At 46.3% G+C, this 26,659-nt stretch overlaps 1 protein-coding gene across 3 annotated transcripts in view; it reads left to right on the forward strand.

The window, feature by feature from the left end:
* The window catches only part of NRF1 (nuclear respiratory factor 1), a 111,718-nt gene that overhangs the window by 70,911 nt on the left and 14,148 nt on the right, over positions 1 to 26,659 (forward strand). The window contains exons 10-12 of one of the 3 annotated variants that reach the window (XM_034763863.1): positions 120 to 244; positions 21,862 to 21,918; positions 24,531 to 24,611. In XM_034763863.1, the coding sequence (XP_034619754.1) occupies positions 120 to 244; positions 21,862 to 21,918; positions 24,531 to 24,611 (263 nt within the window). The remainder of the gene's footprint in view (positions 1 to 119; positions 245 to 21,861; positions 21,919 to 24,530; positions 24,612 to 26,659) is intronic. The other 2 variants (XM_034763864.1, XM_034763866.1) reach the window with 2 other exon arrangements.

Consider the following 26,659-nt stretch of genomic DNA (forward strand, 5'->3'; position numbering starts at 1 on the left):
GCTCTCGCCACCCTGGTGTGTGTGATCTCCTTCTGTGGCACTTGGTTAAAGCCAAACACATCAGAGCTGAGTTACTCTCTTCTTCTAATCATTTTTTTTCTTGTCCCTTCTGCCTGCAGTGAAGCAGCCGCCCATGCTGTCGCCACGCTTGCGGAAGCCACCCTTCAAGGGGGAGGACAAATCGTCCTGTCTGGGGAAACTGCAGCAGCAGTGGGAGCGCTTACTGGAGTCCAGGATGCTAATGGTAAGAGTAGATAAATATTTAATTGGATTTCATTTTGGTTTCCACTTAAACCCTCAAGTCCTGACTGACAGGATGCGTCAGAACAAACCCAACCTGTATGAGAAACAAAGGAAGAAAGTCCCAATGTGAGCTGTAACAAACCAGGAGTTTTGCTTAGCAAGAAGGTACTGTTGATCCCCCCAAGGGAAAGTTACCTGGGATGTTGGGCTTTTTTGCTGTAAGGAAGGTGTCACCACTATGGAGCGTCATGAACCAGGTTACACCTCTTACCTTTTAAAAAGGTCTTTGTTGGCCTTGGAATTTGAGGGGTCTTCAGAATTTAGCTGAGAGTTGACTGCAAGGTGCTACCCTCCAGGGTTTCCTTGCCGTCTATGGGACTTTTTCACATGCTCCTCTTTGGCTGCTGGAGAATTGTCACTATGATGCGATGTATCTGTGCTTTGGTGACACCTTCCACGCTAGTGAATGCATCCCTACGCTTTCTATTTTCTTCATAGCCCAATTCAGGCTGTTGCTTGCTTTCTTGGTAGGCCTTTCTGTGGTACCCCTCACAGTATCCGAGTGCCTGTTCTGAGTGGTGTCTGCTATAATTAGCCAACCACAATTGCTGCCTTGGTAGTGGTTATTAATATTACCAGAGTGCCTAGAGACCCTAATCAAAGTCCCTTTGTCCTAGGCAAATATCAGCATTTGTAGCTAATACTAACTAGCCACATGGTCTTGTTATGCCTTTGCTCAACTGCCAAGGTAAACAAAGCCTTGCTTTTCAAATTCAGGGATGAAATGCATTAGTCATTAAAAATACTTGATGATGCAATTGAACTTATGTTTACCTGTCTGCACCTAAGAACTGTGTGGCATGTATTCAGTTATAAGGAAATGCCGCTTTAAAGGATTGGACTATTTTAAATATTATAAATGCTAAAGAAAAAAGCGGTGGATTACCAGGTTGCAAAGTGATGGCCATTGTCTTTTGGTCTGTTCCATACCTAATACAGCACCTTTGATAGTTTTTGCCTCATATTTGACCTACCTTGAAATAATTGGTTAGGAATGTTCTTTGTGTTCTAAAACATCACCATTCTGTTGTCAAAGAACGCAATGGAAAAAACAGTAGCAACTTTCACTAATGTTGCATTTGGCTTTGTTGCTATGGAGTCAACCAGCCTGAAGGGGTAGCACAAATTAACCTGCAAACCCTGTTTCTAAAACTGTTAAGAGGATGCTATTGCCCCCCAAAAAGTAAAAGAAGCTGCAGAATTGTGTTGGGTAATGCTCCACCGGCAACCTGGTGCGAAGGTTGTAGGGACTCCGGGTTTGTCAATGCAAGGGCCCAGAAAGAAGGGACCTGTTGTTTTCAAGCTTCCAGGAAGGTTTTACAGTCAGTCAGATTGAGAAAAGCACATTGGTGTCCCTTTAAGAATAAAAAGTGGGTTAGCAAATCTGTCAGGCATGTTCCCTTTGGTCTGTTCCCAAAGTGCTTTCATGCTCTGGATTCCTCTGGACAATTCCTCCCACGCGCCTCAGGACCTGAGTCACTCTACCTCATTCATCCAGCTTTAAAATCATTTTAATGCAAGATCGTTTTTATAGCAGACTTTGAAATCAGATGGGATTTGCAATGCATTTAGGAAAGAGACTGTTTGCGTTATTTTCCTCTGTGCAGAACTTCACCCGCAATCCCTCCCCTTGTTTCCTCTCCTCTTTGATTGCTGTAATCTCTGGTGGCATTAAAGGGAAGGTCTTTGTTTCTGCAGTAGTCCTTGGAAGCACCATGCAGTTAGTTTTATTATGTAACCAGCTAATACGTCTCCCTGTAGGGATGGAAGGCGACTTTGATATCAATTCCCGCTGTCTGCCCTCCATCCCCAGATGGGAGAGGAATTTTCAGCTTCCGTATTGTCATTCAAAATTTGTTTCACCCTTCCCCACCCTATGCATTTAACTTTTTATAGTCTGAGTTCTCCCCTGGTTTCAGAGTAAGGATCTGCCGGGGTATAAACATTTACTCCTCTGATGCAGCCAATCAGTATAAACTGTTCAGAATGCAATTCCGTCAGTGGGAGATTAAATGTGAGTGATTGGATGTGATTGGCTGCAGCAAGGAGAAGGCGATATCTTAGAACAGCGACTGAATTAACCCGCAAATTCTCCTTGCCCAGTGATTCTAACAAAGACTGAACTTACTAATATTTCCAATAAATGTTCCTCTCTAAAAATCCGTTACCCTTTTCTAGCTCCTATCATGCCAGAATGCCAAAGCACTTTACAAACATTGATTTCCATACCTCTCAGGGAGGTGGTGGTGTGAAGTTTGTTACCCCCATTGTATTGATAGCTAAATGAAGACAATAGAGTGTAACTGACTTGCCCAAGGTCACGCAGAGAGTCATTGACCGAGCAGGGAGTAGAACCCAAGTGTCCTAACTCCTATTCCTTTACTTCAGCCACTAGATGTAATTCTTCCCTCCTTGTTTGGTTGTGTTATGTCCCTCCATTATATTGTTGTTTTTCCATCTATGGTCAGGAAGTGATACCCCTATTCCAGGAGAAAAAGGCTGATTATAAAGGGGAAACTTGTCTTTGTACTTAGACACCCCAGGAACTAGAGCTGATTTCAGTATTGCCAGAGGTAGAGTGGCTGGTACTGTTGTTGGACTGAAAAAGGGCTGTGGATAATCTTATGAGCAGGAACATTTATAGCTAAGGAAAATCAAATCTCCTGTTTCACTGCAGTGTAAAACTGTCTAAGTGCGTGACGGGTTTCTCCTTCTTCTGGAGTATCTGGTATTGTCAGTCAGGATACTGGAGCTGATGACCCAACAGTCTGAGCTGTTGCCTCAAAATCCCGTGTTCTTCAATAATTGGAAAGAAAGTATTGCGATATTCTAGACAGGCAAATGGGACTGTAGTGACATCTGTGTGTAAAGTTGGCTGGAATTGGAAAGGGCTCTGATAGGAGAAAATGGACTGCATTGCAAACATAGGGCAAGGGTTAAACACCTGCTAGCATGCGGAAGGGGAAGCAGTTTAATTCACGTGGAGGTGCAGTAGCTGGTAGTAGGAGCCTGACCAAACCTATGTTTAGATTAGGGCTGTCAAGTGATTAAAAAACTTAATCATGATTAATTGTGCGGTTAATTGCACTGTTAATAGGAGAATAAATACCATTTATTTAAACTTTTTTGGATGTTTTCTACATTTTCAAATATATTGATTTCAATTACAGCACAGAATAAAAAGTGTACAGTGCTCACTTTATATTTATTTTTGATTACAAGTATTTGCACTGTAAAAAAACAAAAGAAACAGTATTTTTCAATTCACCTAATACAAGTACTGTAATGCAATCTCTTTATCATGAAAGTTGAACTTACAAATATACACTTATTTACAAAAAAAACCCTGCATTCAAAAATAAAACTATGTAAAATTTTAGACCCTGCAAGTCCACTCAGTCCTATTTCTTGTTCAGCCAATCACTCAGACAAACAGTTTGTTTACATTTGCAGAAGATAATGCTGCCCGCTTCTTGTTTACAATGTCACCTGAAAGCGAGACCAGGCATTCTCATGGCACTGTTGTAGCTGGCGTCGCAAGATATTTACGTGTCAGATGCGCTAAAGATTCACATGTCCCTTCATGCTTCAACCACCATTCCAGAGGACATGCATCCATGCTGATGACAGGTTCTACTCGATAACAATCCAAAGCAGTGCAAACCGATGCATATTCATTTTCATCATCTGAGTCAAATGCCACCAGTAGACGGTTAATTTTCTTTTTTCGTGGTTCGGGTTTTGTAGTTTCCGCATTGGAGTGTTGCTCTTTTAAGATTTCTGAAAGCATGCTCCATACCTCATCCCTCCCAGATTTTGGACGACGCTTCAGAGTCTTAAACCTTGGCTCGAGTGCTGTAGCTATTTTTAGAAATCTCACATTGGTACCTTCTTTGCGTTTTGTCGGATCTGCAGTGAAAGTGTTCTTAAAATGAACAACATGTGCTTGGTCATCATCCGAGACTGCTATAACATGAAATATGTGGCAGAATGCAGGTAAAACAGAGCAGGGGACATACAATTCTGCCCCAAGAAGTTCAGTCACAAATTTAATTAAAGCATTGTTTTTTTAACGAGCATCATCAGCATGGAAGCATGTCCTCTGGAATGGTGGCCGAAGCATGAAGGGGCATACAAATGTTTAGCATATCTGGCACGTAAATACGTTGCAATGCCAGCTACAAAAGTGCCATGCAAAAGCCTGTTCTCACTTTCTGGTGACATTGTAAATAAGAAAAGGGCAGCATTATCTCCTGTAAATGTAAACAAACTTGTTTGTCCTAGCCATTGGCTTAATAAGAAGTAGGACTGAGTGGACTTGTAGGCTCTGATGTTTTACATTGCTTTGTTTTTGAGAGCAGTTATGTAACCAAAAAAAGCCTATACATTTGTAAATTCCACTTTCACGACAAAGAGATTGCACGACGGTACTTATATGAGGTGAATTGAAAAATACTATTTTGTTTTTATCATTTTTACAGTGCAAATATTTATAATAAAAAATAATATACACTTTGATTTCAATTACAATACAGAATACAGTATATATGAAAATGTAAAAAAGCATCCAAAATATGTAATACATTTCAATTGGTACTCTATTGTTTAACAGTGCGATTAAAACTGCGATTAACTTTTTTGAGTTAATCGCGTGAGTTAACTGTGATTAATTGACAGCCCTAGGTTAGATGGATAGGGACAGGGAGACAGACTCTTGAAGATTGTCGGGAAGGAGAGAGTGCAGCACAGCTGGGTAGTACAGTTCCCATTCACTGGATCTCTTCATGTTGCAGTAGGGTGACCAGAGGTCCCGATTTTATAGGGACAGTCCCGATTTTTGGGTCTTTTTCTCATAGAGGCTCCTATTACCCCCCACCCCCGTCCCAATTTTTCATATTTGCTGTCTGCTCACCCTATGTTGCAGCCTTCCTTTTTAAATAGATATGGGGCTTGAGATCTTCTTTGGTTATGAAGTTTCTCAATGGGGTTTCATTTTTAAATATTGGAGAATTTCGTGCCTGCGTATGCTTTATAGAGGGCCATAACTGTCCACAGCCTTGGCCAAGAGGTATAATATGCCAAAGGCAGACCAAAATCCCTGCCCCACAGAGCTTAGTCTAATAGCATCAGTGGGTCCATTATATAACAATTTACCAACACAGAGTGGCCAGTGGTCATTACGGCCGGAAGGCTTTGCAGAATAAATGGCTTTTTCAGCAGTCTGGAAGAAGAGGAAGGGTTATATGAGTTAACTTGTAGGGATCCCAACTAAAGAGGGTGAGTTAAAAGAACACATGAGTTTGGGAGCAGGGGAAGGAGTTGGGGCTGTCAGGAAGGAAGCTTGCACTGATCTTAGAGCGAACAGCTGAGGGCAAACTGGGGAACTAATTACACTGACTTGAGCTGGGTGCAGCCAGTGTGCATCTCCAACCCCCAAAAGATCTCTGCTGATGCACCTCAATCCTGACTGGTAACATCCCCTGCTCTTCCATTCTGCTTATAGCTTAGCTGGTGCCCCTCAGTTCTGACATGTAGACCCTTTGCTTTTCCAGTCTAGGCATCTGTGTGGCTAGAAGGACAGCTAATCATGCTAATTTCTCTGCTGGTTTTCTGTCCTGGGTGCAGATGGGCACGAAGATGAGCCTGGCAAAGAGATGTGAATTTCTCAATAACAATTTTCAGCATGACCAAAGTGAGACAGGTTTACAGGCGAGGGCGAGGCGGGATTATCAGGCTGTGATGAAAGCAGGGAGAGAGCATTAGGCCTGTTTGACGTGAGCAAAGGGGGATTATCGAGCCCTGTGCTTTTGCAAACAAAGGAAATAGGCATCTGTATAGAAGCATGCCTCCCAAGTTAGCTTAGGGTAAACAGGCATTTAGATGGGTATTTCTCATTTCAAAGGGGCAGGCACTTGCAGCTTGACACCACCCCATGAGGGCAATTAGCGATGCGATTGAGAGATAAAAATCAGCAAATTTCCTTTGCTTGCTTGAGGGATCTGTACTTCCTGGGCAAGATCAAACTAAGCACCAGCCACCAGGTGGAAGCCTGTTTCTGCCGCCATGTGAAGGGCTATGTGGATGAGACCCAGGAGAGCATGTCAGTGCAGCAGGTGGACCTCCAGACATGTGGTGAGAGTTAGGGTCCTGTCAGGCTCTGTACAAACTGTTACAATTCAAAGTGTGTCAGGGAAAGGAGCCTGGGGCCCATTGTGTGTATCACCCAAAGACCTAGAGAATGAAAATAAAGATCAAGGGGCTAATACGTAGGACAAACTTGTAGAATGAGAAACTACCGATGTGTGCCTTTGAATGCCTGAGGGGCAGGGAGGTGTAGAGCATTGATGATCTGGTTATTGTAGTGGCCCGTGGTTATCTGGGCATTGTGGTGGCACAATAAAAACCAAAGGGAAACTTGCACATTAATCTGGTGTAAACATCAAACTACCTTTAAAAATATATTTCCCTTGTAAATCTCAATTACAGGGGAAATTGCCCAAATGGGGTGTTGAGCGCAGCGGGGGAATGGCTTAATTAGAGATGTGTGGACAAAAGGGAGAGGCAGAGTTGTTGTAGGGTCTGAGAAGTAGTAGTTTGAATTAATGCATTGAGGCAGTGGGATTCAAACATGGTCTGAAGAAGTGGCATGGACAATGATTGTAGCAGATGCCTTCTGAATGGACCAGAAGAAGGGAGGGGCCAGCATTTTCTGTGAAATGACTGGCAAAGATTTGCATTGGCTACTTTCTGCATATGCTCGCTCACTCCTTCCCCGCTGGCATCCAAAACTAGGAGAAACCACAAGGTAGACAGGAAGTTGCTTCTTGCATGATGCAGGAATTGCAGTCTTCTGATCACATGCAGCAAATGGCTCAGTGCTGTCTGCTTCCTCTGCTGCACTGACTCCCAGCACTTCAGTGAAAGATTAGCTACGACTGGGCCTTTTGATGCTCTGGTCTGAGGGTGGGAAGCACTGCCTGAGAACTGGCTCAGTGGCTGGGATCCCTATTCCACCGGCACCGTTGCTGGGCCCTGCTAGCACAGAACAATGTTGGCTCCCCTTTGCAAGGCAAACGCTGCCACTTTAAAACCCAGGATGCTGGATTGCATGTTCTTGTCACTGCCCTAACTTGCTGTTGAGCATTAATCTTTGCCAGCGCTGACTGTACCCCCAGCGTAGACTGGCTTTTTGGCACTGGGCTGCCCTCCTTTGCTTTGACAGGATAGGACTGGTGACGAGATGGCTGCTGCCATTAATATGTGTCTGCCCACCAACTGGGGCTAAAAATAGTCTTGCCGAGAACTCGACTGTGTACTGCCCTGGATACCTGCTTTCTCCTTTAATCCAAATACCTTGGTCCCCCAAGAACAAGCATGGGCATGTTGCAGGCACGCACGCTCTAAGCAAGCTTTTCCTAAGGCCTTGATTACAACAGGCAGGAAGGTTTTGTCTAGTGGTTAGAGCAGGGACTGGAGCTGGAAGCATAGGTTAGGGTTACCATCCGTCCGGGTTTCCCTGGCCATGTCCGGCTTTTTTAGCTTTAAATGGCCGTCCGGGGAGGGGGTTGCTAATACGGTAGTAATGTCCGGGATTTCCCACTTCCCCTCATGCAGAGTGTGGCGCGGCTGATTGGACGCCTGGCCTGATTGAAAGCCACTCGCAGCCACTGGGGCCTCTAGCAGCCAGAGTCCCTCCCCCTCCCCCGCTCCCTCCACCCGCGCAGAGCAGTGCCACAGTGTTTGGCTGCACGTGGAGCCCACAGCTCCCCCTCGGCCTGGGGGCGGGGCAGGCAAGGGACAGGGAACAGGGGTTAGATTCGTCTGGGGTTCTGGGGGGGCTGTCAGGAGAAGGGGGTGTAGAGAGCAGCTGGGGCAGTCAGGGGACAGGGAGCAGGGAGACTTAGATGGGGGTGGGGTCCTGGGGGCAGTTAGGGTGGGGGGAGACAGGTAGGGGGATTCTGGGGGGGGGGGGGAGGGGGGGGGGGCGGGGCTAGGGCGGCATCCCGTGTCCTCTTTTTTGATTGTTGAAATATGGTAACCCGAGCATAGGTTCCATTCCTAGCTCTGTTGCTGTATGACCTTGGGCAAGTCACTTACCCTCTGGGTGTCTCATTTTACTCTGGGTGTAATACCTGCCTGGGGGACTGTTGTCTTAATGGATTGTGCTGTGCTTTGAGATCCTTGGTTGAAAGGCTCTTTATAAATGCAAAGTGCAACTGATATATCTGCTTCCATTTTCTTCTTTCCACTGTCATCAGCTTGGTGGGAGTGGGGAGTGTCACCTGCCTGTTTGGGTGCTTCTGTCACAAATGACTCTGCCCCAGAAGCTCCCTTGAATTCTCAGGCTGCCCTTTTTATTCTCTGCAACCTGTGTTTGAATCGAGTCATTTGCAAGGAGAGCGTTATTGGCCTGTAGGGACATCTGTGGTCATCTCTTGCTTGGATTTGTGTTTAATTATCGATTGGGTGCAATCTGGTACATTTTAAAGACACACGCCCCTTGCTTCTCAGAGGCATCTCTGTGAGCCATGGATGGTTTACAAGTTTCCAGAGAGGAGGGTGAACTGTCAGCAATTGGAAGGCCCCACCAAGCCCCCTTTCAGATTGAACGCTGCTTGGAGCATCTCTAGTATCTTTGGGGCAACCCATGCCCTGCTGATAGTGGGGGGCGGAGTGAGGGCAGCCGGCTTCAGCAGTGTTACTGAGCATGCTCACTACAAGCCAAGCAGCAAATCTGGGGAGGCGACCCTGCCTGTCCTCCCTCCCCCGTGTGTCCCCTTTCAGACTTTCCCATCAGTACAGTGAACTATATACCTTGTTTGAAAACCTTGCATCCCAACTCCCTGATGACCTTGTAGCATCTCCCCTATCTCCCTTGCCCTCCCTGTGTCCCCCCCCACCGCCCCCCCCCACAAAGAGTTTTGACATCCACTCCTATTATCAGGCAGTTGAGACTTAGTCCCTCCAGCTGTCACAGCTGATGCTGTCCTGGTTTAAGCACAGGGCCATTTACCTTCCACGTGTCATGAATTAGGGGAAATGGACAGGAGGGCTGGGTCTGTTTAAAAATTAAAGCTGATTACAAGGCATTAACATTACATTTAAAGAAATAGACAGCAGCCTGCCTCGCTCACCAACACTGCAATATGTTCCCCTTTGCTCTGAGCTAGAGGAGAGCGCACTGATCTCAACGAGACGTCGGCATCTACTTGGTCCCCTAGCTTTGTGTGTCTTAAAAATCGCAGCTTGTGGATTTCATTTCTGCCGGGAGATTTAAAAGCCGCTCTGCTTCCCGCACCCTAAATGTAACCACCATTTCTGTGTGATCACGCCAGAAAGCGTTCTGCCTCCTCAGCGCAACTCCTTTCTTCCTAGTGACGATGCACCCGGTGTCACTAGTGCTGTGATTTGTCCAAGTTGCTTGAAAGAGTTAGGTGTCCAAATCCTGTTGAATTACAATGGGATTTGGGTGCCTAACTCACTTAGGCAACTTTGACTAGTCAGTCTCCGGCTTTTGCCTGATTAGGAGTGATTATGAGGGAACGACCTTATTTGGGGATAGGGAATGATGGACAGTTGAGTTGGCATTTCTTGCCAAGTGGTGTCGTGTGGACACACAGAGCTAGATGGACAAATGTTTAAAAAAACATAAAAAGTCCCTCAGTTGAACATCCCAGTCCCAGGACTGCGTGGGTCCATTTTTAAACAATCGTGACCAAAGGGAGCTGTAAGTGCTCAGCGATGTAGAAGGGGTCGTATTGTTACCCGGGGTTCTTTCAACCCAAAGCTCTTGGTAACTTTTACTCTGTGCGAGGAGGTGTCAGGGAACAAATTAGGGGAGACTCGGCCGTCCGACCGATAGATGGCTGGCCCAAACAGGACAACACAAGAGTGCTTTCACTTAAAGCTACACTTTACTTAGTCACAAGCACTTACACGCGTCCGCAACAGGTTAGTAACACACCCCCAACCCTCGATAATTACCAAAGCTGAGTGTGGCTGTCGAGTGGCACAGTGGCACAGCCCGTCTGACGGTGGGGAACACAAGATGCATCCAGAGGGAGAGCCCAGTCCCAAACAAGTCCCCTTATTTATACATTAGTAATAGAATGACATGTCCCTAAAAGAAACCTTGTTAAGTAAGCAGTTTCAAGCAAGAGGTTCCTTCTGATTATTGATTAACCAGGTGTGGGTTTTTCCAGGACTTGCAGCCTTGAGACCTCAATAGACATTCCTGGAGCATATCCTACTCTTTTAAAACGCATGTATCAGCAACTTCAATACAATTCTTATCAGGAAGGATGTGGGGTCAAGCTGCCCTTTCTGTGGCACCCAAAACCCCCTCCCCTCCTGCCTTGGTCAAGCTGCATGGCCATTTTACAGCCTGCTGTCTAGGTTGCTTTTTAACAGTAAGCCGTAGTGGTTTCAGGCATTTTACTGGTTTGCCAAAGTCTCCCCATACAGTATTGCTGCTTCCCCACAACTGGATGGTGTCATCCCGATGAGCTGCAGTAATTAAATAACGAAGAGCAATTTGCTTTGCAGTGCTTGGGCTGCACTGCGCTTTGTTGTAAACACAGTGCTAGTCAGCAAAGCCACCAGTGGGGCATCTGCTCCCTCTCCCATAGCAATAACATCTAGAGTCATTTTGCTTGGCTTACAAGTTCAAAGCAGGATTTGTCTAACTGTGGCAGCAGAACAAGATCAGCCCCAAAGCTGCCCCTTAAATTCCAGCCAGGCTCTCTCTGCTCTACGCACTTTTAAGAAAGAGGGGGCACTGTTCCTGACTCTGATACCAAATAGGATTACAAACATATATTTTTTGCTTGTTTCAATGCCCAAAATGTGCTCAGGGCTCCCCAGACATGTAGGAAGACACAGTCCCTGCCCCCAAAGAGCTTCCATTCTAATAGCATCCACCATGTAAAAAAGTGCCCCTTCACTCAATCTTCTCCACCGCTCTCACTAGCCGAAGTTCCTTGCTCACCATCCTCTTTGTCGACACTCATCAGGCAGCCTTGAACAAGTGCTGCAGGAGCCCCCTCCCTTGTTCAGGAGCCCAGCCAAGCTGCCTCCATGAACAGACAGCTGGTGAGGTATCTAAGGGAGTGCCAGCCCACAAGAGGGAGACTTGGAGGGAGGGGGACCTTTTGGTCCTTGTGGTCTCTGATCCCTGCTGATCCTCTGGTGTCTGGGTCCTGTGTAGAGGGGAGTGACGTAGCACCTGCTGCAGTTTCAGGCTCCGTGGTGGCTGACCTCATTGCTGGGAGAAGCAGATTTTCCCTCAGACCACATGTTGGGGGCCTTCTTCCAGGCCTTGTATGCCCTTAGCTGCATTGTCGTTTTTCTACCCTGCAGGGTTGACTGAAGTGATGCCGAGGTATGACTGTGGTTGAGCCTGTGGTTACCCTCAATCGGTTCCGATCAGGAGGGGCTCTACCACCTCTGCGCCTCTATGTTACTGATGAGGCTGGCTGCACTCTGAACTTTTTGACGCAAATAGGGCCTGGCTCTCGGAATCCTGGCAGGTTGCCCACGTGGCTATTAGCTGGGCAAAGTTTGGGCACCCTCTGTTTTTGGGAAAAGAGTGAAGAGTCCATTAGAAAATGTTACAGGGGTTTTTTTTTGGTAGGAGAAAAATAGTCTAACCTGAGGGCAGCTTTGAGCTCTTTCTTAATGGATGTCAGTGGGAGAGGGATGCAATTTGATCCAAATGGGAAGCTGGCTCAAATCCCAGCAAGCTGTTGTAACTGTATAAGGCATCTTACGAAGTGAGACGGTTCCTCCCATAAACTTCCCCTGCAGGCAGAAGAAATCCCTTGTAAATTAAACTGCAAACAGGGGCTTTCCCAAATACATTTCTGTTTAATTTCCTTTCAAGCACTGAAGCGTGTTTGTACATCTGTCCCTTTTAAGAGAGGAATAGCCTTGACGTGTATGTTAATTGAAGTTCCTTCACAATGGAGTCAGACCCAGTCAGTGTCGCCTTCATCAGATCTCTGCAGCACAGACTGATTTAACTAAGAGCCCGATCTCGTAGCCCTTACCCATGTGAGCTATCTCATTGTAGTCAATGGAGGTACTCCAGTGAGTAAGGGTTAGAGGTAGGGCCCCTAAAACTGTGTTCATGGCATAGGGTGAAGGCAGCCTGCGTTTGGGAATTAATTTTATGAGCCGGTCACACAAGATATTTGTGCTTCTGCTTTTATAAAACGTATCACTTTCATCCTTCGGTTGCTATTTCCCAGGGTGACCAGATAGTAACTGTGAAAAAACGGGACGGGGGAGGAGCGGGGGATAATAGGCGCCTATATAAGAAAAAGTCCCAAAAAATGGGACCGTCCCTTTAAAAACTGGACATCTGGTCACCCTACTATTTCCTAAAGAGTCAAGCGCTGTTGCTGGCTTTGAAAAGGGGCTGGATAAGAAAGGAGTACTCAGCGCTCCTGCCTCAGGGTGTCAGCAGATCGTGACAGAGGTCAGGAAGGGATGTTCTGCCACCCCAGTGTACAGCACGACTAGTTACCTTTGTCTGAATCATCAAGGACTGGCCTCTGCTGTAGAGAGAGTACCCAGACCTTATGGAGCAGTCATCTGTTACGATTTTTCAAATCCTACATGCAAACTGGGAATAGCCACAGGCAAATTCCAACTTGACCATTCTGTCACTTCCTGGTAATCCACCATTTTGTGCTCCTCCCCCCACCCCCTCCCCCGATTGCAGCCCAGCAAATGAATGGGGTGAGACTGACATAGGTAGCCAATACCTGCTCTCTGCTGTCATTGGGTGGGGCATGATGACAGGCTGGAATGTGAAGCCATTTTTCTCTTGCCCTGTGACCAGGAGGGGAATGTTAATGTAGCTGCCCTGTGGAGGGCAGTATGTTTCTCTCTTGAGCCTGGTGTCTTCCCAGTGACCTTCTCAGCTCATGAAGACAGCTTGGCTTTGCTGTAAAGCAGCTCATGTGACTGCAGTAATCCGCAGGCAGTAAACAGCTGTGTAGGAAGATTGCAAGAGGAATCGGCCTATTTTCCCGCACTGCAGACTTTGGCATGAGAACACAAGACTCGGGGCGGTGGCTTCTCCTGCCGCACACCCACCTTTATGCATTCTATCCGCGGCTGCACGACACAGCCAATCAAACCTCTCCCCAAGAGCCTGTCTTCCCCTCGGGGCTCAGGCTGCCGTGTGCTGCGCACTTGGACAGGAAATAGGGGTTTCAGATGACATAGGGGTGCTAATTACTTGGCTCCGCAAGTCCATCAGGAGGGCAGTGTGTTTGGAGCAGTTCCAGATGTCACTATGCAGCCATTTCTCTCTCATAGTGGAGAGGGCACAAGGGGTTCTGAGTCCGTGTGAAGCTGCAAAATAAATGACAAGATGCGAAAAGCTCCTGAAGTCGTTTCCCCTGGATCTTTTCCAGTAACGGGGGGAGGGGGGAGGCTAGATCTGAATTTGACTCCATCCTCACCCCACTGAGAATGGACTCCTTTGGCTTCCTTTATTCCTGGGCAGAAATAACTCTTGAGGTAACTTCCTATCCTACATAACGCTTCTTCTGTGGACTCTCAAATAGCCCTCTCTGCCAGGGAGGCTACTCACTAGCTGCTATTCCTAGACTAGAATGTTCTACGAAATAACAGCTGTACACACACAGTGTCTTGGATTTTGCACCAATTAAGTGCTGACAGCGTGACTTTCTATGCTTATAGGAAATCCTTGCCCCAAGAGCTCCCAGGCGAAAGCACAGGCACACTGGGAGACCCAGAGAAAGGACACTAGCTTGGAACTTGTTCAGAATTAACCATGGCACCATTTACTGTTCCCATAGCTGGTTTATAGATCACGGCCATTTTCTCTCCCTTTTCAAGGAGAGGATGAGTGTGGATCCTCTTGGTCTTGGAGTTCTGAGGATCCTTCAATTTCCTCATCTCTAACCCCCCCGCCCACCCCCTGTGATTTTAGTCGTCAAACTCAAAGCATCTTCCAGGGGAAGCTTAGTAAATATTCATAGGATCCTGCCTACAAGGAGCAAAGTGCAGGAGGCGATCATGAACTAAGTTGTCTAATCTTCAGTTGTTGAGACTCTGAGAATAGGCAGGGCCGGTGCAAGGATATTTTGCGCTCTAGGCAAAACTTCCACCTTGCGCGCACCTTCCCCCCCCCCCCGCACATTGGTTCATTGAGGGGCAAATCCCAATGAGCCTTTATAGACCCCAGGGTCCAGCCATGCCCCCAGGGGCTGCTCCCCAGACCAGGTTCCCCCCTCCCTGCCCCCTGAACTCCCCTGGAGGGTGCACAACCCCCCCACCGCAAGTCCTTCCCATCCCACCCCACCCTGGCGGCCCCCGTCCCGAGTCCACTCACTGTCTTTGCCAGGCTTGGCAGGGAGGAGCCACCTTCCAGAGGCACCGGAGAGCCAGAGTGTCGGCTTGCAGGGGCGGTGAACCCCAGCCATGGAGGAGCCGGCTCAGCGTAGGGGGGCAGCAGCCCTGCAAAGGTGTTGGCACTGCTAGTGGGGAGCAGCCGCACCTCCCACCCCTCCTGCCCAGGCTGTGTCCCGGCGCCCCCCGCAGACTGCAGCAGATACATGTGGGCACCAGCCCCCATGCGCCCCCCCGGCTCCTCCCTCGCCTAGGGTTACCATATTTCAACAATCAAAAAAGAGGACGGGGGGGGGAGCCCCATCCTATCCCCCATCCACTCCCTCCCACTTCCCACCCCCTGACTGTCCCCCTCAACTCCCCCTCTGCTCCTTGTCCCCTGACTGCCCCCCAGAACGCCACCCCCTACCTAAGCCTCCCTGTTCCTTGTCCCCGACTGCCCCCTCCTGAGACCTCCCCACCCTAACTGCCCCCCTACCTGTCCCCTGACTGCCCCAACCCTTATCCACACCCCCACCCCCAGACAGACCCCTGGGACTCCCACGCCCCATCCAACCACTCCCCACCCCCTGACAGGACCCCCCAGAACTCCCGATCCATCTAACCCCCCCCACCCCGCTCCCTATCCCCTGACTGCTCCGATCCCTCTCCACACCCCCGCCCCCTGACAGGCCCCTCCCAGAACTCCCCTTACCATGCCCATGCCTCTCAAGCCGCCGGCTCCTCCATGGCTGGGGCTCGCCGCCGTCACAAGCAGGAGGCTCTGGCTCTCCGGTGCCTCTGGAAGGCGGCTCCTCCCTGTCGAGCCAGGGCACCGCTTTTTGGCACCCCCAACCACTTGGTGCCCTAGGCGACCGCCTAGTTTGCCTAACGGTTGCACCGGCCCTGAGAATAGGTGTTACAAAGGCAGCTGCAGCATGATCTTCCTAGATACGATCCCATTGATGTGATTCAACCCTTTTCTGGCAGAAGCTCCTTTTATCAGGTAGAGAGTAGTTGTTGCCTGCCCCTATAATCTTTTGCTTCTCCACTGGATCTGCCAAAAAATTCCAACAGCATGCGTGTGTGACATGGACAAGTTGTCCACTAGGAAACTGACTGAGACAGTCCCTCAGTTCATAAGTTACTGAACAGCCTTCAGAAATGACCATCTGTTACGACTGGCTGGGACAGATTTGAACAGGAGACCTGTCGGTGAAAGGCTCTTATTTCCTATTCCCCTGAGCCGTCCAATTTCTCCCCTGCTAACACAAGTTCTGTGTATTTTCAAGCTCTAGCAGATGCCGATTGATGTGCACAAAACTGTGTGTTCATTGTACTTTAGAATGTAAACGTGTATATTTCATTGCAGCTGTATTCATGGCTCTGTTGCCCCTTAACCTCTGAAATCATGGGTGTTTATTTCAGCATAGGTCAAGCCAGATTGGCAGTGATCTTGTAGATTGTTTTGTCTAAGCTCTGGTTCGACTCCATTGGAGTCAACAAGTCAATGGAGCTGTCTAGTTCCATCCTCAATGAATTTAACCCACTGATAGCTTTTAAATCACAATGTGTCATCTTAAAAAATGCATTTGTACGGAGATTCTCAGGTATGAATTTCAAAAGCACGTTAAGTCCCATTTCGGATATGACAGGCACTCGGGAAGTCTAAATGAAAGCCTATAAGTATTAGGATTCTAAAAGTGCTATCTCACTTTTGAAAATGGAACTTGGGCTTCTAAGAAGCTTTTGAAAAGGTTATCTGTCAATATTTACAACAGAATTATTTCTTCAAACTGGGAGGTGCTTCTTTCTGTTCATGTATCAACCAGAATTTTTCACCTGTTCTGTTGTCCCTTAAGGCAATGGTTCTCAACCTTTCCAGACTACTGTCTCCCTTTCAGGAGTGGTCTTGCGTACCCCAAGTTTCACCTCACTTAAAAACTACTTGCTTACAAAATCAGACATCAAAATACAAGAGAGTCACAGCACACTAGTACTGAAAAAAGTGCTGACGTTCTCATTTTTACCATATAATTATAAAATAAATCAATTGGAATAGAAATATTGTACTTATATGTTAGTGTGATACTTTCACTTGTGAGCCTTGTCGGAAGCCCAGGTCCTGCCGCCCAGAGCTGAAGCATGTAACTTAGCTTTGTGGGGCCCTGCTTGCCACCCCTAGTGCCAGCCCTGCACTTGCGACACCCCTAAACCTGTCCTGCACCGCCCTCCCTCTCACCGCCCCCCCCAGTGGTTGCAGCCTCCAGGTTGAGAAACACTCATCTAGATGAGCTGAGTACCCATTGGAAGACATATGTGTAGCCCCAGAGGTACATGTACTATGGTTCAGAACTACTGCCGTGAGGTAGAGAACAAACAGGCCTATTATGGAAGGGGCTGCTTAATTCTTCTTTGAGTATTTGTCTGTGTGGATCCCACTTGAGGTGCACATGCGCCCAAGAATCTCATAGTACCATACTAGCTAACCACACTCAGTAAAACCTGTTGTGTATGGCTTATGACACACAAATGTTGTATGTTTTAGTCCTCAGTCCCAGCCTCTAAACCTTTTTTATCAACAGATGTGCAGAGTTAAAATGCAGTAATCAGCCAGAGGCAGTAGCATACCGAAAAGAAATAATCCCCACCTGCTACACAACAAAGATACAGTGCAGGAAAATGCCTTTTTAAAAATGTTGACTGTAAAAACTGTCCCTTATGCTACACCTACTATGGCTTTGAGTCATGTGTTTACTCTGACGTATTGGTTACAGTGCTGAAGGTGTACAGGACATGTACAGTGGGTGATGTGTGCCAAACAGTTAACAGGTTCCAGCCCTAAAAATGTACAGTCTACAGGCAGTGAAAGGATAGCCTGTGACAATCCAGCACATAACAGAACAAAGAGCAGAGTGTGGTCATTGTAGCAGGAATGTTTTATTGGAAGGGAGGCGGGGGGCATAGGCGTTAGGTTGGGGGTAGGCAACCTATGGCACACGAGCTGATTTTCAGTGGCACTCACACTGCCCGGGTCCTGGCCACCAGTCCGGGGGGCTCTGCATTTTAATTTAATTTTAAATGAAGCTTCTTAAACATTTTAAAAACCTTATTTACTTTACATACAACAATAGTGTAGTTACAAAAACAACAAAGAGTCTGGTGGCACCTTAAAGACTAACAGATTTATTTGGGCATAAGCTTTCGTGAGTAAAAACCTCACTTCTTCGGATGCATAGAGTGAAAGCCACAGATGCAGGCATTATATACAAACACATGGAGAGCAGGGAGTTACTTCACAAGTGGCGAACCAGTGTCGACAAGGCCAATTCAATCAGGGTGGATGTAGTCCACTCCCAACAATAGATGAGGAGGTGTCAATTCCAGGAGAAGAAAAGCTGCTTCTGTAGTGAGCCAGCCACTCCCAATCCCTATTCAAGCCCAGATTAATGGTGTTGAATTTGCAAATGAATTTTAGTTCTGCTGTTTCTCTTTGAAGTCTGTTTCTGAAGTTTTTTTGTTCAATGACAGTGACTTTTAAATCTGTGATAGAATGACCAGGGAGATTGAAGTGTTCACTTACTGGCTTGTGTATGTTACCATTCCTGATGTCCGATTTGTGTCCATTTCTTCCTGAAAACACCATCCTGGCCACCATGGATGTAGAAGCACTTTATACCAATATTCCACATGAGGATGGACTACAAGCTGTCAGGAACAGTATCCCTGATGAGGCCACAGCAAGCCTGGTGGCTGAGCTTTGTGACTTTGTCCTCACCCACAACCACTTCAGATTTGGGGACAACTTATACCTTCAAGTCAGTGGCACTGCTATGGGTACCCGCATGGCCCCACAGTATGCCAACATTTTTATGGCTGACTTAGAACAACGCTTCCTCAGCTCTCGTCCCCTAGTGCCCCTCCTCTACTTGCGCTACATTGATGACATCTTCATCATATGGACCCACGGAAAGGAGGCCCTTGAAGAATTCCACCTGGACTTCAACAATTTCCACCCCACCATCAACCTCAGCCTGGACCAGTCCACACAAGAGATCCACTTCCTGGACACTACAGTACAAATAAGTGATGGTCACATAAACACCACCCTATACCGGAAACCTACTGACCGCTATACGTACCTACATGCCTCCAGCTTCCATCCAAGACACATCATACGATCCATTGTCTACAGCCAAGCCCTAAGATACAACCGAATTTGCTCCAACCCCTCAGACAGAGACAAACACCTACAAGATCTTTATCAAGCATTCGTAAAACTACAATACCCACCTGGGGAAGTGAGGAAACAGATTGACAGAGCAAGACGGGTACCCAGAAATCACCTACTACAGGACAGGCCCAACAAGGACAATAACAGAACACCACTGGCCATCACATACAGCCCCCAGCTAAAACCTCTCCAGCGCATTATCCACGACCTACAACCTATCCTGGAAAATGATCCCTCACTCTCACAGACCTTGGGAGGCAGGCCAGTCCTTGCTTACAGACAACCCCCCAACCTGAAGCAAATACTCACCAGCAACTACACACCACACCACAGAAACACCAACCCAGGAACCTATCCCTGTAGCAAACCTCGTTGCCTACTCTGTCCCCATATCTACTCTGGCAACAGCATCAGAGGACCCAACCACATCAGCCACACCATAAGGGGCTCATTCACCTGCACATCCACTAATGTCATATATGCCATCATGTGCCAGCAATGCCCCTCTGCCATGTACATTGGCCAAACCGGACAGTCCCTCCGCAAAAGAATAAATGGACACAAATCGGACATCAGGAATGGTAACATACACAAGCCAGTAAGTGAACACTTCAATCTCCCTGGTCATTCTATCACAGATTTAAAAGTCACTGTCATTGAACAAAAAAACTTCAGAAACAGACTTCAAAGAGAAACAGCAGAACTAAAATTCATTTGCAAATTCAACACCATTAATCTGGGCTTGAATAGGGATTGGGAGTGGCTGGCTCACTACAGAAGCAGCTTTTCTTCTCCTGGAATTGACACCTCCTCATCTATTGTTGGGAGTGGACTACATCCACCCTGATTGAATTGGCCTTGTCGACACTGGTTCGCCACTTGTGAAGTAACTCCCTGCTCTCCATGTGTTTGTATATAATGCCTGCATCTGTGGCTTTCACTCTATGCATCCGAAGAAGTGAGGTTTTTACTCACGAAAGCTTATGCCCAAATAAATCTGTTAGTCTTTAAGGTGCCACCAGACTCTTTGTTGTTTTTGTAGATACAGACTAACACGGCTACCCCCTGATACTTGACAATAGTGTAGTTATATATTCTAGACTTATAGAAAGAGACCTAAAAACGTTAAAATGTGTTACTGGCACGCGAAACCTTAAATTAGAGTGAATAAACGAAGACTCGGCACACCACTTTTGAAAGGTTGCCGACCCCTGTGTTTGGTTTAGGTGTTACTTTGGAGGAGAAAAGAGAGGAAGCTTGGACTCTCTCAATGACCTTGTCTTCACAAGGAAAAAAGTGTGTTCTTAACTCCAGTTAGTTAACTAACATGAAGCAAAATCCTAGTGAAGACAAAGCAATTTATATATCACACCTTCACTAGAATTTTACTTCACGTTAGTTGACTCCAGTTAGCTAACTCCAAAGAACACACCTTTGTTCCCGAGTGAAGACACCCACGGAGCTGGTAGAATTCCGTGAGAGTGAGCTGGATTCTAGTCTGCTGCATGCTCCACAGTTGTATGCAGTGTTGTGGTGGTTGTGTCGGTCCCAGGATGTTAGAGAGACAAGGTGGGTGAGGTAAAAGATGTTATCTCACTCACCTTCATGTTCCACAGACAAAATTGTCCTTTATTGCGGAAGGGTGACCGAAGAATCAAGCCCCAGCTTCACTTTTGGATTCCACATCGAATTTGCTTGGCGGGTTAACTGAGTCAATTGGATCTCAGAGCCATTGAGTGAGGATTAATAGAGACCTTCATGATGTCAATTTTACAGCATCCCTCTTCTGCCTTTAAATCAAATACCATTGGATTGGCCTAAGAAACCACATCAAAATGGGGTTCTAAGTAAAACCAGTCGTAGGCACTCCATTAACCAGTGTTTTGTCATAAGGAACAGTTGACATGAGCCTTTTGCACTGATGAAGACAGGTTTACTTCATTTCTAACACACACAAAAGTGAGTGAAGAAAAGAACCTGCATATCTTGGCCTGCTTGTCAGCCATGAATGTAGCTCTGTGTGTTGGCAGAAATATGTTCACTGCTGAACAAGCCAGTGAAATGCTCGGAAAGGCATCTTTTAGATGAACCCGGAGAATATCTGGTTACATATTACTCTTCTCCCTGAACAATAGTTGCTTTGTACCTTCACGTATTAAATGCTCTACAGTGTGCGTTAATGCTGGTGTTCATATGTGATCCTAGTGTGAAGTGTACCCTAACTTTTGAAACTCATTTAGATTTAAGTCTGTTGTAACCTGAAAAAATAATTGGAGACTAGTTTTTTTTTTTTTTTTTTTTTTTTAAGTGACTGTTGGGTGACATGGGGAGAGAACCTGGATTTTAGGAACTTTCTGACCGAGTGCTCTGGGATGTGTAGAAGTCCCAGTTTGGCATCCATCTTTGGTCGTGTGTCTGTGTAGTTTTGTTTTGTTTTGTGTTTTTGTTTTGTTTTGTTTTCACCTCACACACACACACTTTCCCTGGGAGTGGAGGGGAGATCATTAACAGATGGGGACCGTAGCTGTTAGGAACGTGCAGCAGCCCCTGCCTGTCAGGCTTTCTGTGGCCTGATTATGTCACTGATCTAAATATTAGCAAGAAATCTCCTTCCTGGTGAAAAGTTTTGCACTAATGATCTAATAAAGGGAGTATTAATACCTGGGATCATCTGTAATAATTGCACACTTCCTGCCCCTAAACTGTTTATGTAATGTAAAATATAGTTAGAAATATATAGTCTAGCGTATCTAATATTTTGGTGATACTCCATATGTGGACACTGAATATGGCTTTTAATTCCATGAAGGGCAAGAATGACTTCTGTTCAGTTGTTGTCCTTCACAAGTGGAGTGAAGAGGGCATATTTCTTGTCCGTACATGGGCTATTCTGGTTATACCACCCCCCTGCGATATTTTTGCCCTTTGTTCAGCATTTTATACTTGCATTTTATTGTCAGGCTTCCTAGCAGCAGACTGTTCAGGTTGCAAGTGGAGGCTAACAGAAAATCCCACAGGTGAGTTAATGTTTGTGGTGGTAGTTTGGGATGTTGGGATGAAGCTGCTGGTTGGCACTATTGCTTGTTTCTGTAGGCGTTCTGATCACACGTGGTATTTCTTAGCACAAAGAGGGACACGTCTGTCTGTCTATCTTTTTCTCTCACTTCTCTGAGTGAAGAGTAGTAGAATTCAGACATAAATGCACCCGTGGGTGTGTTAAATTTGCACATGTGCGGTCAAATTCACAGATACATACTAGATAAAAATCATGGGTGTGGGGTAGATATGCACATGCTAATACACTGAGGGCCCAATCCAGCTATCATTATTGAGGCTAAACGCCTGTGGAAATTGATGGGATTACTACCCAAGAAAGGAATGAGAGTGACAGGATCGGGCCCAAAATATATATTTCACTAATATACTCAAGTAATATACACTTGTGGTGAGGGCAAGAGGGGTGTATGTGTGATGTTTTGATTTGTAAGGTGTCTGATTCGACATCTTAGGGAGCATGCGCGTAATGCGTAAAACACAATAGTTATACAAAGAAAAGCCCCCCCCCACCCCAAATGTAAACTGCCCCCAACCCATCAGTGCCGAGAAACTACAGTGAGAGCTTTGTAGAAAAAACAGAGTCCCCTAGAGATCATCCCGTTTGGCCTGTGATAGACCAGTGAACTCCAGTGGGTGTGCGTCCACTCACTTGCACTGGTCTATCACAAATGGAATGCATATGTACATACACACGCTTCTCTGTTTGATACATAAACACACATAGGGAGACCAGATGTCCCGATTTTATAGGGACAGTCCCGATATTTGGGGCTTTTTCGTATATAGGCTCCTATTACCCCCCCACTCCCGTCCCGATTTTTCACGCTTGCTATCTGGTCACCTTTGTTCCCAACACACATGGCATATATTTCGCTAACAGTCATCATGATCCATGAGGGGTGGGTGACCAAGACAGTAGCCCCCCAAGAGTGGCTGCCTTCCCTTCTCAAACTATTTGAGAAATGCAGTTGTGTGTGTGAGAGATAACTGGAGTGTGAGATAACTGTTAAGTATTTTTTAATTGTTTTAAATAAATTGAATTTAAATACATTTTTAAAATGCCTTTGTGACTTCAAATTACTGTTATGTATATTTTAAAATAAATTTTGTCCTTAAAAATCAAAATAATAGAGCATCACTTTCAGGTGCGGTTCTCTCTTCACACTTCAGAACTTGCAGCTGCCATTATACAAAGGCCCTCTAGAGAATATGGGATCCTAAAGGGTATTTTAAATGTAAAACTAAACTCAGCTTAGATATAGTCTTTACTTTATGGAAAAGCCCTGTAGTCTTTAATACGGATTAAACTAATAGATTTCAATAGAAATGTAATAGGATTCCATAGCAATTGCCCTGAAAACCACTAGAAATTAATAGAGAATGTAGAAGTCTGCACTGTAATTAACATAGTTTTCAGGGAAGGGGTGATTTTAAAATATTTATGGTAAAACATAATGAGAATAGCAACAAAGAGTCCCGTGGCACCTTATAGACTAACAGATGTATAGGAGCATAAGCTTTCGTGGGTGAATACCCACTTCGTCAGCTTTCTGTTAAATGACTATTCAGAAGTTTTAAAAACTATAATATGGTACCTTGGCCATTTGACTAAGATCAAACATACCAGGTTAATAGCTGATGCATCCTTCTGTTTGGGGACCACAGAGGAATCTACTCTGCGACTGATTAGGTGTTTCCCATCTCTAATATCTAGAAAGCTTTGTCCTCATAACACCTGTTAGCCGGCTACCTAAAATATCCTCCACTGCTGTTTATATTTCATTTAAAAGAAAACAAAACTTAAAGTTTCTAACTTTAGTAAAAGTTGCATGCTATGATTCTTTCTTAGTATTTCTAACCAGGTTTCCTATATATTTGAATTGACCATGATACAGACGGCTAATCTTATCAGGTTTACCCTCCTCTATTCTGTAAAGCCAGCTGATCAAGGGAGCTTAGTAGAAAGGTGGGTTAGTCCACTAGACTTCTGGAGTTGTTTAGATCACAAGTGGAAATGAGCAGTGTGGGGCACGGGTCATTTGCTGGAAGATTCTCTGCATCTTGAAGTCTTTAAACCATGATTTGAGGACTTCAATCGCTCAGATGTAGGTTTGATACAGGAGTGGGTGGATGAGATTCTGTGGCCTGCGTTGTGCAGGAGGTCAGACTAGATGATCATAATGGTCCCTTCTGACCTTAAAGTCTATGATTCTATGTTTGGTCTCCTAGTCTCCATTTGCCACATCTCTCTCTTTCTCTCGCACAAAAATTGGCCAGGTTTTAGAAGACTTGCAGTCCCTGCTTGAGAGAGGCCCAAAATTAGTGTCTTAGGTAGGGAATGAGTTACATAGGAGCAGAGCCACATGGGGAAAACTTGCACAGAGTACGCACACACTTTACGTCTAACTCAAGCCGGTCTGAGTATCCTTATTCAGCTCTAGATTCATCCTCCGCATCATACGGAGGTGAGGGAGGGAGGGATAGGTAATTTAGCCGACAGGGTCATGAGCTGAGGATTTGAAATTGGTTTCCCATAGAAAAACACGATCTGCTTCTTTGTCTCCTCTCCTAGCCCCTCTTTTTTTATCAAGTAAGAAGAACATAAGGTTTTTACAGATACATCAGAACGAGGCCAAAATGACAGAAGAGGAAGGTAAAGGCTCAAAATTTCAGAATAAAGGAATACTGTCAAGATAAAAACACCTTTTTAAAGTGCTTCCCGGTGTTACTAACACCACCTGAGAGTATTAACTGAAGGAATTTTGCGGTCGCAGCTTGTGATGAAGTATACAGACCGCAGTGACCAGGAAGGGGGTAATCAGAGCCTCTGGCCCCAGTCAGCCACACCCATTACACCTGTACAAGGTATCAAGCATGGAGGCGGGAGAGAGAGGAAAAGCCCAGCTCAGTGGTGGCTGATTGGGAGAGGGAGTAGACCTTTTGAGCTAGCCCTGTGAAGGAAGGCAGGCCTGGCTGGGGCTAGAACCTAACTAGACCCTCCTTGGGACAGGTAGGCCTGGTATAGGACCTTTTTTGTCTCTCATAACTAGTTTGGGCTGCCCTTTGTTTTGGGACCAACAGAAGAATAAGCCGGGGCAGAGACTGTGAGAAAAGCCCAGCCATGGGCTACAGTAGGAAGAAGCCCAGATATACAGCAGGGGGTCTGAACAGACCTCCTCTGCTTTATACAGAGCCCCTGGGGCTGGAATCCAGGGTAGAGGGCGAGCCTGGGTTCCCCTACTAGGGCAGGGGGTGTGATGACCTTGGGGCCAAGGCCTGGCAGGCCCCAAAAGCCTGAAGTTGGGCCGAACCACTGACATGCCAGAAAGGGTGGGACTGTTATTGACCTGGCCGAAGAGCCACGTCCCAGGAAGAGGCAGATCAGCGCAGGGCCAGAACAGCTGTCGGGAGGGGGCGCCGAAGGAGGAGAGGCGCTGCATCGTGCCCAGCCACGAGGGAGTGTGTCTGTGGTGAGTAGACTCTTCCACATAGCTTGGCAGAGCACGCCCAGGGCCACAGCCTGCTCCACCCATGAACAGATGTGCTCGGGAGCCACAGAGGGGTATTTTGCCACAGTTGCTCCCAGCCTGTGGATCCGTGCTTGGCCATGGCAAAGGACCACATATTTGGATGGCTTGCTGGGGCCTCTGCATTCACGCCTTTCCCCCCCACCCCAAAAAAAAAACAGAAACTCCGCAGGAGATACTTCCAGAGGGACAGGTCAGTCCTCTTCAGTACTTGAGACTCAACCTCTCCAGTCAAGGATTCTGTAGGGGTAAGTCCAAAAATCTCCCCGCCCGATCCATCCTACATTGAAAAAGCTCCAGGGCCGTCTCCCAGCTTCTCCAGTGGGTAATAGTCACTTGGCAAGGAATACTTGCTGACTCTCTTCCCAAGAGGAAGATCTGAGCTCTTTCTGGGATGTACACCCCATGCATCTTTTCCAATTTCATATTGGACAAAAAGAATGCAGGGGCTCAAGGCTCCCTTTCTGCCATATCTTTGTGATTGGAAGCCCCGAGTGATCATCCTTCCTCCCAAGAAGGCAAAAGAAAAGTAAAAAGGGTAGAAAATATAAAAAAAAAAAAAAAAGCCAAAAAAATCTTCAGCTCTTCTCCTCCTGAGCTCTAGCTTCTCCCTCAAAGAAGAGGTATTTTTGGCTTTAGATCATGCTAACCCCAGGCCAGAAAAGGTAGAAGTTGGTAGATTGTAGCAGAAGGTAAATGTGTAAAAGAGCAACTTAATCTCAATACACACAACAAGCATCCGCTCTGAACAAGAGAGTGGAGGAAAAGACAAAGGCCAGGCCTTGAAAAATGGGCATCTAAAGTTAGTCTTCACAGTCCACATTTATGCACCTAAATACACAGCCTGATTTTTTACAATACCGAGTAGCCAGCAGCTCCCATTAACGTTAAATAAGTTAAAATGAATCAAGAAAAGGGTCAACCCTTGTATGCGTGGTTCTTTGAAATCCTGGCCCATGCTGTGTTAGTGATGCAGAGCGTAGGGTACCAGATCAGTCCCTATTCAGTCTTTGAGCTCTTAGAGAAATCCACTCCTGTGGTTGTTATGAATGAGCTGAGGGGAGCGCATTGAAATAGAACAAGATGAACCAGGACGGTGCAAAGGGTTAATCACTGTGAGTTTTAGGAAACATTTGGCAGCTGAATGGCAGATAACACGGGTGACATCCACATA

The sequence above is a fragment of the Trachemys scripta genome, chromosome 1, assembly GCF_013100865.1.
Source record: "Trachemys scripta elegans isolate TJP31775 chromosome 1, CAS_Tse_1.0, whole genome shotgun sequence".
NCBI lineage: Eukaryota > Metazoa > Chordata > Testudines > Emydidae > Trachemys > Trachemys scripta.